At 32.8% G+C, this 12,446-nt stretch overlaps 1 protein-coding gene across 1 annotated transcript; it reads right to left on the bottom strand.

Moving 5' to 3' along the window:
- Positions 1–713: 713 nt before the first annotated feature.
- LOC114729961 (bZIP transcription factor 53-like) lies at positions 714–1,624 on the bottom strand. The gene has a single exon (XM_028916982.1). It carries the CDS (start codon positions 1,575–1,577, stop codon positions 1,071–1,073), a length of 507 nt encoding a protein of 168 aa, XP_028772815.1. The 5' UTR covers positions 1,578–1,624; the 3' UTR covers positions 714–1,070.
- Positions 1,625–12,446: the final 10,822 nt, after the last annotated feature.

The raw sequence follows: 12,446 nt of genomic DNA, 5'->3' as shown, positions 1-12,446 counted from the left end.
ATTTTTCCCCGCATTATACGCCCCTCCATTATTGAAGGTTGAAGTCCCTATCTCAATTTAACTTGATCTAAAACCCAATCAACCCATCAAAGAAAAATAAATAAATAAAGGTATTAGTTAATCTGTACTTTGTTTTATTAAAGAAAGTGACGCATTTGTTGGTCCATGAATAGTACGTAATAGGGACATGTTTTATAATAAACATTTTGTAAAAAGTCTATAATTTCTTAATCTAAACTGATTAATATTAGGTTGCTTCAAATTGTACAAAAGTTAAGACAAATTCTTATGAAAAAGTTCAAAAAGCAAAGTGCACTTGGACAGCAAGAAAACTCCCTCAATAGACCATTGCTTGACCAATGATTTTGGCATCTACCATTTGCCATCCAATAACGACATCTAATCATATTCATGTCATTAATTATATGTCAATTGACATTATTGGCCCTGGTTATCATAATTGGTAATGATCCCGAGGGCATATCCGTCATTTCAGTCGTCCACTTTATTTTCTTAAGACTGCACGCTTTTCTCGTCTCTCTCTCTCTCTCTAATTTGGTTAGGTTTCTTACTATATATATACATCTATAATCATTGATTTCAGATTGTGTTGCGTTATGTTCTGATTCATGGGTCGTCCTCTCCATCTAGAGTCTTGGAATGTGCAGCACAGAAAAGAGCGTGATAATTTAATATAGCAGGAAATTCAAAGCTTAACAAAGGGCTGCTCTATAACTTGGAATAATTAGGGCAAAACAGCAATATCAACTTAATATATATGTTGACAAACTAGCTAGCTAGTAGCTATAACACTTGTAATCACTAATAATAAACTTTCTCTGGTTTTGAAAATACGTAGCCCGATATTTTCCAAAACCGCTCTCTCTCTCTATTTTCCCAAAAAAGATGGAAAAAAAAAGGGGGACTGATATTTATCTAGCTGCTACTTTTAATTTACACAGACAACTTGAAGACAAGTTCTTGACTCTTAGAATTAACTATAATATTTGGTGATGCCGTATTCTATGATTTTACTTAGTTGGTTAATTAATCATCATGATCATTTCTTCTTATTCCGTCGCGAACATAGGAGTGGTATTGCATGGCCATGCAGACGAAGAGAAGGGCTGGAGGGCCAAAATTTGAGTTATATCGTGAAGTTTTTGTCGGAGCTGGGTTTGCTCGGACCGGAGCCATTGGTTCTCCGTGATCACTCGGTTATAGTGATGCAGAAGAAACTGCAACCTGTTGTTGAGTTCCCGGTTCTGGATCCTAAAGCGGGTCACCTGAGACCTTAGGTTCTCTAGATGCTTCTGCTTTCGCATGCGCGACCGCCTCGCTGACTCCCGGTTCGATATCATTCTCCGCCGTTTCCGCTCGTCGAGAATGGATGACGCCACGTGTTTCACATCGGCATCAGAGCCTGCATGGGTTTGGGACTTACCGACCGGCTTGACGGGGGAGGAAAGAAGACTGGGGCTGAAGCCCGGGCCCTCCCAAGGAGTAGGGAAAGAGCCGTCCAAGGCCCAGAAGGGGTTATTGAGGAAAGGATCAGAAGGGGGAAGAGTGGACAGCATGGCTGTGACGCAGAGATTCTGTTCTTACCAGAGGGGGGTTAGAAGGAAGGAGGGGGAAAGGGAAGGGACGGGGTGAGGGTGGGTTTGCTTATATAGCCGAGAATGGGGGTAGACATAAGTAATTAGTAATACCTTCGGGGGTATTTCGGTCATGGAGAGGCATTTTGCCTTATGAGTCACCCGGCACTAAGTGGTGGATTGAGGTGACGTGAGCAAGTGGGTCCCAGAAAAAGATTGGAAAATAAGCTTCGACGGGAAGGAAAAGATGGCAAACGGCATCGTGTAGTACACGTGGAGGGTGTGTGATTGGCTGAGGGTCCAATGATTGATGACGTGGAGGTCGGAGCATTGTGACCCTGTGGTGCTGCATGCTGCCCCCGGCGCGTTCATAAGGGAATGGTGAAACGATGAAACCTTCAGGGCCACGAGAAATTTAAAGGGTAATCGTAAAAGCTGGGTTTAATCAACACTAATTAATTAAATCCGACTGACGTTAATTTAATTAATAATTAATTTTGTTCCCATCATAATTTTAATGACAAGTGGTCTATCATGCATATTGTGATCATTTTTTATCAATATAATTCTGAAGTGTGCGTCCATACCACATAGTCAAGATTTAACATTTGACAGGATGATGAAAATTATTATTGGCTATTTACGGCATGAATTTCAAATATTTTTTAAAAAAATCAAGTTTTCAACAATTGTACTCTCTGTGATTTATGATTAATGACATCTTACTGCGTTTTATATGAGTTTGGAGAATATATTGAATTAAGGAACATCATATGTAACAAACATATTATTATAATTATGATGATGTTGTCATGTTGACGTTGTTGGTGCAATTTGAAGTACTAAATTGTGGTTAATGACCTCAGGAGGGAAAGATGTCATGTGCTTTAAGGAAAAAAGAAATAAATTTGCTGATTAAGTATGTTGAAGGTGAGATGGATTAATTTTATATATGTGAATTGTATATATTACTACCTCCGCTCCTCAATATAAGACTTTGTTTAACTTTTATTTTGGTTCTAAATATAAGACTTCAATCCACCTTATCTCTCATATTTATGTATTCTTTTTCCAAGATAATCCTTCTAATAATTGTAGTCCTAGCCAACATAGTTGATTAGTAAAGATATTTTAGAAAAGATAATACCTATTTATTACAAATAACTAACTTAATATCTTTCTTTAATCTCTTCAAATTAGTCAACTGAATCTTATAATTAGGACTAAATGTAGTAATATATAGAGTTCTGTGCGTAACATTCGAAGTATTGGGGATGAGGGATGAACATGTGAGAATAAAAAGGCTATCAAAACCGTGAGGCAGGTAGGGGAATCCATAGGGTTAATAGAGTAATATAAATTAGATAATTCAGAATTGAAAGGCAGCATTAAGAAAACACTAGTGCATGTTAAGGTTCCATGTGAGATCTATTAACAAATTAATCAACTGAATGTTGCCATCGTCGTACTATTTAAATAGTACTCTTGTTTAAGATTCGCTAATAACTAAAGCAAACTATTAATTTTTTTTTTTTTAAAGAAGTTAAGAACTATATATATAAATATATATATGTGTGCGCGCGCGCACAAAAGGACCCGGCATGTTCATTCTAACTTCTGAGCACATGATGAGTATAGTGAAGGATGTTTTTCGTTCACCCGAAACTAAAATAGATAAGGATGTTTTTCTTTCCCCATTGTTATCAAATTTATATTTTATTTTTTAAATATATGCTACTTTATAGGAAGGAGAACACAAGAAGTGAATTAACTTATAATTAAATTAAGAAATAATGATTTTGGCCAAAAAAAGAAATAATGATTATTTAAATTAAAAAAATAAAGACAATATGTAATTAAATTCAAATTTGAAGTCATTCATATTTTATTTCAAAAATAAATACGACGTAATTAACTTAGGAATATAATTTACTGAAGCTAGTTACGCGAATTTTCGAAATGCAGCTACTAATAATAGGCAACAACTTATTATGATTGTTTAAAACAGAAGGTAAAGAAAAGAACCCAATTTTTTTTTTAAATTTGAGAATATCTGAAATTGATGAAGTTGAATGCAGAAACTTCATCTTTTGTGCTATATATAAATTCTGTCCGCTGTGTGTGTATAAAATATTAACCTTGCGAACATATCTTCGCTAATTTTAGAGGCTTAGGGGCTTAATTAGCTTTAGAGGAATCGGATCATTTTTTTATTATTATTAAGAAAGGCAAGAGCAAAAGCAAATATTGAAGATGGCGCAGCTTTTACAAATGCTTAACCTTATAGAACATAGTTGCTGCGGTGGGGAAAAGGTGTATGATGGTGTACGTACGTTTCGTTTCTTTTTTCTGATTTCTTTGATCTTATGGCCAAATGCTTTTCGAACTTCTGTGTTTCAATGAGAAGTCCACAAAACAGGCGCGCGCACGTCAACTACTCAAATTAGTTTCCGATTCTACTAGAACTAATATTGCCATCTGTAATTGTGTGGAACTAGTTTCGGTACTCATTCTAGTAATAAGCACCATGATGTTTATCGGTAATGGAATAGATGAAATAAATCAAAAAATAGATTTTTGTTCAAGAATAAAATCTTATTGGAACTGTCTAGTTCATCTTTCCGAACCATATCACATCCCGGATATGATGAAATAGGATGAATTGAGATCATATTTTGTAAATACATAATCATCTTGAATATATTAACTATTTCTTTATTTTTGGATATTCTGGAAAGAACAAAAGAAACATCTTGTTCTTTCTTTAACAATTTCTGATCTCTAGTGGACCTCTCAATAGGATTCAAACTCATTTGAAGTTCTAACTATCTATAAAATTTACACCATTCGTATATATTTTTTATGGTCTAAAGTCAAAAATTTTAACTAGTAATTTTTAAATAAAAAATTGTTTCTTTTTGAAAATTTACAATTAAAAAATTACATTTATTTTGGATGAGTATCATTATACTCGGTACTCTATATTACATTTAAATAGTTGAGATTTGATGAGTATCATTATACTCATCATGCGATAAGCACTGAGTGCAACTAATTAATTAACATAAAATAATTAATTTAATAAAAGGTACCTTGACGAAGAGTAAAGGTAGATCGCATAGGTGGGCATCGTAATACTAATTAACAATTATATAAGATTGAAGCCACCAAGCTCTGAAGGTTGTTGGCCTAAGATTGACCCATGTGGGTTTCTCTCTGTGAAGTTACGGCTAGCTAAGATATCATAGAAAGAAAGTGGAATGTGGCAAGCAATATCCATGTGATTGATAAAGGAACATCACTAAAAGTAAAGATGAAGGCAGACACATATATTCATGGAAGGGGAAAGGGAAAAAAACATACCCTCCTTAAAATAAAAAAATAAAAGAGAAAGAAAGGAAAAGACAAAGAGAAAGAGTAGGGCAGTATTCAGAGAATTGTAGGGCTTTTACTTTTTTAGCTTTTTCTTAGCTTGCATGTAGCCGTCCCCTCCCTCCCCACCCCCTAATTTCCATATGTAAATCATGTACGTACATGTTGCGGCAAATTAGATATTCTTTCAACTAACTGTGACAAGATTAAGTAGAGTAAGCGATTTAACACTTTGAAAAAGATCTCAAGCTATAGACAGTGTACTGTCATTTGTGACTTGTGAATAGATAGAGTTACGTTTTTGACAGTTTCTCCTTAAATTGGGTTTGATGGTTCATCTAACTCACATCTAAATCAGTATGTAATACGAGATGTCCACATATAGTGAATACAGAACCATTTTTCTTCCAAATTTATGACAGAAAATGGCACAAAGGTCATCAAAATATATAAATACAAGAAGTTTGAACTGATTTACTACCTCATCCGGTCTTTAATACAATAGGTAGTTGATTAATTTGAGTAGATTAAAAAAATTAATTAAGTTAGTTATTTATAATAAATAAGTGTTGTCTTCCCTAAAATACTTTTACTAATCATGTGTATTAGTTAGAATTACTATTTGATAAAATATTTAACATGTGCAATTACTACAAGGACTACCTTAAAAAAATAGATAAATATGAGAAACAAAGTGATTAGAGTATTATATTTATGACTAAATTAAATGTCAAATTAACTCTTATATTAAGAAAAGGTAGTATTTCTTTTGTTTTATGCAACAAGAAAGTCACTCATTACCAAAACAGCAGCAGCAGAGAAAATATGATATACAAATTATATATACACTGGACCAAAGTTCCCAAAGTCCATTTAATCGTCTCCATTTTCTGGGGACCAAGTGATCTCTACTTTGCAGTCAAGAGTTAGAAATGAAAAAAGCCACGCCACTCATTTCAAAAAATTAACAAATGAAAAAAAGAAAGAGAAAGTGCAATATAAAAGTATCTCTTGATCTGTCTAATGAAAAAAAATGGCACATCAGAGACCCCAAATAAAATCCATGATTCTCTCTTCACATAACCCAAAATAGATAGGATTAATTCAAGCCCCTTTGCTTCAAACCCCACCACATGCAAATGTATCCGAACTCAATAAAGCTACATAGTTGGCAGATCCTTTAATTTGTGACAAAGAGAAGAGCAAAGTGTCTGCCTTATAGAAACCAAATCTTATAAAGGGCTTTAGCAAAAGCAGACTATATATTGCAGAACTGTGTGCTGCATCTTTAACCACATGCACACACCTTATAATGGCTTTGTGGTTGATCATCATATCAATCATTGCACAACAAAATTAAAGGCAGAATATAATCGATCTCTCGCTTATTCCTATGATCAACTATACCAACTGCTTTGTTGGCTTATATTCCAATCCTTCCTTTTGTTTGCCCCCACTTTGGAGTGAAGAATATTAATTAATGTGTTTCGTTGATCTTCTGATTCTCATCAAATATTACACGTCCCTTCAACCACCTGCCTTCCAATTCCATCTCTTTCTTTTCCTTAAAACATATATATGCTACAGAAACTCTCTGCTGGGCAAACAGAAATGATAGTATTTTAATAGACAACCCTTTGCTCAATCCATTTATTTATTGCCCTCTTATATCTGAGATTATAATTATATAAACATATTCAGATCAAATCAGGGTACAAGGCACTGAATTTGACAAATATATACAGTAACAGCATGGAAGAATACATGAGATGCAGAGAGACATCAATTTATTTACCATCTTGCAGATATTGCAGTTCAAGTGTCCTTACTTGATCTCGACTTCGATGGAGGACTGTGATTCTTCCATTTCCGGTTTTGAAATAAGACGCAAAGCATTCGAATCGTCTTCAGGGTCGTCCGTTGTGTCCACATACATGCAAGATAGCCAGTCTAATGAAGCGAAGAAGACCGAGGCGACGCCATTGAAGACACGCCCTGCCATATCGTGAAGCTTATTTTTGCCTGCCAATAAGAAGGGGTTGTTGCAGCTCATGATTGAATTAAGCCTCTACCCCTTTAAGCTCGGAGATTTATCTCCATTCAAATATTTTTACCCTCAATAGATGACGACGACGGAGATATAAAATATTTGGCCGATTAATTTGTAATTAAGAGACGCCCATAACTACAAGAAATGGTATCAAGGCCGTGAAGGGGTTTGGAATACGAACAATTCTTCACTTTTTGACTGGCTTTGTATATAACAAAATTCCTTTTTATTTTGGTTCATCTTTGCCCATAAGAAACGTTCTATTTATATTCCAGTATACGAATTACATACTGTATATACTAGGTATAAACTATGAAGTACTAATATGATCAAGTATTTAATTAGTTTTTTTTTGTTTGTGTATCTCGAGAATATATCCAACACACATGCTGTCTCTTGTCCTCGTTCAATCCAGGCCATCAAAGGAAAATACAGTTTCAAGAATCAAGGAAAATTAGTATTCTACGGCAGAACAGGAATGTTTCATCTTTGTAAACAAACAGTGAGCTAGGTTCATCTCAGATTTTGCTAATTACTTAACTAAGATTATATCTGGGGTGGGAAGAGAATAGCGGAAAGCGATGGAATTAACTGAGAGTTGCTTGGAGAAATAACTACAGAATCTTTTCCATTCCATTTCATTTAACTATTTTATGAAAAAAAAAATGAATATGAAACAATACATGCATGAACTTGAAATCTGGAGTATTTCCATATTTGAAACCCATAGTTTGCTTGGAAAGCACTTCAAGAATATTCCAGAGGCAACCACACGGGAAAAAAAAAATTACGTACGAAAAAAGTTCTTTTTATTTTTTGTGCAAATCTATTACATGTTGTAGATTGCTTTATGGCTAAAGTTTGTTTTCTAATAACAGCAAGAATCCTCTCGCATTGAATTTACATATTGGTTTGATTTTTGTGCGAAGAAGAGAATACTTTTAGTATTTGCCAAGTCCAACTATTGTTGCCAGTGGCCACATAGTAGTGAATGGATCTGGTGAAGCATGTATAATCTATAGAAGCCCAAACCAAAACACATATACGGCGTGTGGTCTGAGTCCACATTATTGGACCAAAGAAGACAATAGCAGTTCATTCATCCCCATCAAATGCCTCATATAAATTGGTCCAATTAGTAAGAAGGTGGCTCAAAACTTAAAGGTTGTAAGTTTAAATCCTCCTGCTGATATGAGGACTTTATTGATAGAAAATCTGTAAGTATCATGTAAGAGCTTTCTAATCCTAAAAGCATGTCTTGGTCTTAATGAATTTATGAGATTTAATTCACCTAAACTTTTTTTTTACACAAAAAAGTATCATATATTACAGCTATTATATGATTTAAATAATCCAAATTTGTAGAATAATTTAGATTTAAGGTTTTTAATTTTTGATATTTTTAGATAATAACTTTTTTTAAAAAAGCAACAGTTGAAGAACTATTTTTTTTATTTCATATTTTACCTTTTTAAAATAAATAAATATAAAAAATTAAATTAAATTGGAACCATTCAAATTTTTTTTTTTTTGTAAAGAGAACCATTTAAATTTAGTCTGCACGATATAGATTGATAATGAGCACTTGGGCATGGCATGTAGTTGCATTAACCCACAGGACCCTCGGAACCATTTAACAGATTAATCAATACCCAATTTCTTCCTTTCTGTATGTTTTGGTAATTAAACCCTAAGAACGATTTCCACCCACAGTAATTAAACTGATGGTTTATGTATATAACTTTTTTTTAATTAATACTACCTTCAATTTTTAACATAAGAGCTAAATAATTAATTTGGAAAAACTGAGAAAATCTGTTAAGTTAGTTATTTATCACAAATGTGTGTTGGTCTGAGTAAACTATCTTCTTCAATCATGTGTGTTAGTTGATTGGAATTGTTTTTTGGTAGGAATTCCTCACAGTCAATAAAGATATTTTGAAAAAAAAGGATAGATTGAATTAAGATATTATATTTGCGACCCAATCTAACCTCATAATTAGTTATTATACTAGTATATATTAAGGAATGGAGAGAGCATTATATTTTATTTTTGTTTGATCAAATTCTCTTTGTTTATTTGGCCATAACAGGTTTTTTTTTTTTTGAATTCTTTGATGATTAGGTTTTGTTTGGACCATTACATGGTATCAAATTAAATGATAATCACCAGAACTTGGCTTTACATTAACAAATTAAAAGAGTGTGAAATCAGTTTAAAGTCTTCTTATGTTGAAGTGGAAATGTAAAGTATGAGAAATTAGGAGGAAGAGGCACGGACTGAAAATCATCAACTCAACAAACCCTTAAAACACTGATAGCTAATTTCACACAGTTCTCAAGCTAAATGAAGTAATGTAGCTAGGATTGTGACAAAATTATCAGGCATATTGAAGTCAGAAAATTAGAAATATTCTTGTTTATTACTGTTACTGTACGTCTTCTATGTCAAAGTTTTGAAAATCTTTTTTTTTTTTTTTTATGCTGCATCAAGCTAATTAAGGACTCAGATTATAAACCACTTAAAGAATGACTTGTAATAATACCTTAGCACGTAAACAAGCAAAGTATATAATAACGACACGCAAAATTAATTAAAAAAAAATTGTCCAGCTTACTGTGAAAATGCTCTCTGCACTTTAAAGTTAGGAGATACTCACCTAATTAGCCTAAATGTTCATAGTACTACAAAGAAATCATACATCACTACCAATGAAAACCCTAATGATTCAACAGTGCATCCAGAATGATTATCGCATTGTGATGGACTTCCTTACGTCGTCTGCCTCCCTAGCCAGCGTGTTTATTATTTAGAAATGATGAGTCTTTTTCATTTTGGGTCCCCTTGTTTGAACCCTAATTTGCTTGCACATATAGCATCATAAAAATTGATCTTGAAGCAAAAGACTATAACCTCTCTTTGTTTAATTCCACGCCGACGAGGAAAGCTCGAAGATGTATGATTGAGGCAGACACTGACCATATCGCTCTGCAAAAGCAAACATCAAATCAAACATTGAATGGTTATAGAATTCAGATCTCTTGGACTCATTCACTCATATATTCATTGCATGAAATATAATAAATAAATAAAATAATACACACACAATGCTCCTCTTATATGTAATAAAAGTTGTATAACTAATTTTTGTATATTAAGATAATTAATTAAATTAGTCATATCTAAAAATTATATGTATTGATTTTTATTTGAAGTATTATTTTAATCATTTGTATTGGATGCTGTTCTTTTGATATACTGAAAATCTCCCTAAAATGTACAGTTATAACAAAGAGAGTTAAAAAAAAATATATTTAAGAGATAAAGTATATTAATATTTTGTATTTGAGATCAAAATAAACCTCACAACTAGCTTTTACATTTTGTATATGACATCTATGAGTGTGTGATATTCAAGGCACATCTTTATTATATATAATCCATATGAACCATGTGATTAACTTTTTTTCTTATTAATACATCAAGCCATATAGAAAAACATAATCATATGATGCATATTAGCCGACAATAAATTCATGTAGTTGAGGAGTTGAGTAAGCAACGTTTGGAAGTCCATGTCTGTATCATGAGCATCGCATAGTACGGGCAAGTTAGTTAGTACAATCATATATAGTTGAACGAATAAGAGGGTAGTTCACTATTTTGTGAAATATACAAGAGCATATAATTATTCATCTCTAGACTATGTACTACTTCTGATTCTAAACATAAAATCTATTTTTTTTTGGGACTAAAATATGAGATTTATTTTATAATGCACTACAAAATCAATATTATATTTTATTTAGGATAGGAGGTGGTAGTATAGTTTCTTTTTTGACCAGCGGAGGAGGCAGTATAGTGAGTCTTGGACAATTTATATTAATAACAAGAACGTGGCTTGAAGACAGATTTATTACCGAGACACTTTACAAAAGTATTGGCAAGGACAGAGCCACTTGTGTTGGTGCTGATTTCTATATTCAACACATGCAAGTCAGAAATTGTCAGTTCCATATTGATCAGTCCGGATGCATGCGTCTGCATTTTCTTCTATATGGAGCCCACGGCATGAAAATCATGCAGAAAAAAATGCGGACAATCTTGTAGTTTTCTAAGTTAGAATCGTGTAATTGTTCTGTGCGAAAAAAGGGTGAAGATAATTCCGGATCCGTGAAGATTCTAAATACAATGAAAGGTTCAAAAATCAAAATTGATCACGGAAACTGTTGGCCATATGTTTATGTATATGGACCCCTGAGTCATTGTCGATCAGTGCAATGGTAGAAGTTTTTGCAGTGTTGAATTCTAAGTGACAGTGATATGGAATTTCCATTAATATGCTGGCCCTATACAGTTCGTATATGCATATGTGTGTGTGTGTGGCCATTCATTTTTTTTCGAGTCTTTCTGGTTGCAGAAAAAACAATAGAATAATTAATCTCAGAGGGTTGGACGGCGGGGCAATAATGAATGCACAGAATCGACAGTTTAAGGTGATCGATGAACAATATATTTTGTGGATTTCTAGCGATTTCTTTATAAGGGTGATTCATACACAGTAAATTGGAGGGGGAACGTGATTGAATCCAAGAGCTCTACTGTGAGTCCCGTCGCATGGATATTCATCAAGAACAAGATATCGATCTGTATAGCTCAGAGATTTTTGAATTGCAGGGGAACGTGATTAAATCCTTTTATAATCTAATAAAAATCTTACAAAAAATTTTAAAAAAAAATGAAGATGAGGCCTTTTTTAATAAATGATTATTAGTTGGATAGAAATAAAAGATCAAATGAGATAAATAAATCAAAATTCTATGAAAAAACTTAATCAAATGCAAAAAACTAAATTAAAGTAAATTAGTAGAAAGAAATGCATAGCTTTCAAAAGTAGGCATATTTTTTTGACTTTTTTCCCCCAGATAACTCCATAGTCCATGCTCGATAGGATACAGTCCCATTCCTTTATCCCCATTAAATGGAATCATTGGGACACGTACCCCTATGGAATGTTGGGGCATTCCTTCCCATCAAATCAAAGGCGAAAGCAAACATTTTTCCTTTCTTTTCTTTTTTAAAAAATTAAATACTTAAATTTACATAGTTAATACTTATATGTTCTTTAATATAAGATCTATTTAACTAATTTAATTAGATTAAAAAAATTAAATAAGTTAGTTAATTATAAGAAATATGACTTTTTTTTAAAATACTATAATCATCTTCCTTAATATCTTTCATTTTCTCCGACTTGATTATGATTGAGGGAATATCTATAGGGATAATTTAGAAAAAATTGATAAATATGATGAATAGGACTTATATTTAAGACCAAAATTAATTCAACAATTAGGTTTTATATTAAGTTTCAAATATAAAATTAAGCTAATAGCAATATTAATAACAAGGGCATGAAAAATTTCAC

The sequence above is a fragment of the Neltuma alba genome, unplaced genomic scaffold, assembly GCF_004799145.2.
Source record: "Neltuma alba isolate B1F8T4 unplaced genomic scaffold, ASM479914v2 tig00012694_pilon, whole genome shotgun sequence".
In the NCBI taxonomy this organism is placed as follows: domain Eukaryota; kingdom Viridiplantae; phylum Streptophyta; class Magnoliopsida; order Fabales; family Fabaceae; genus Neltuma; species Neltuma alba.
The sequence above is the reverse complement of the archived record's forward strand: the minus strand, read 5'-3'. Positions and strand labels throughout refer to the sequence as shown.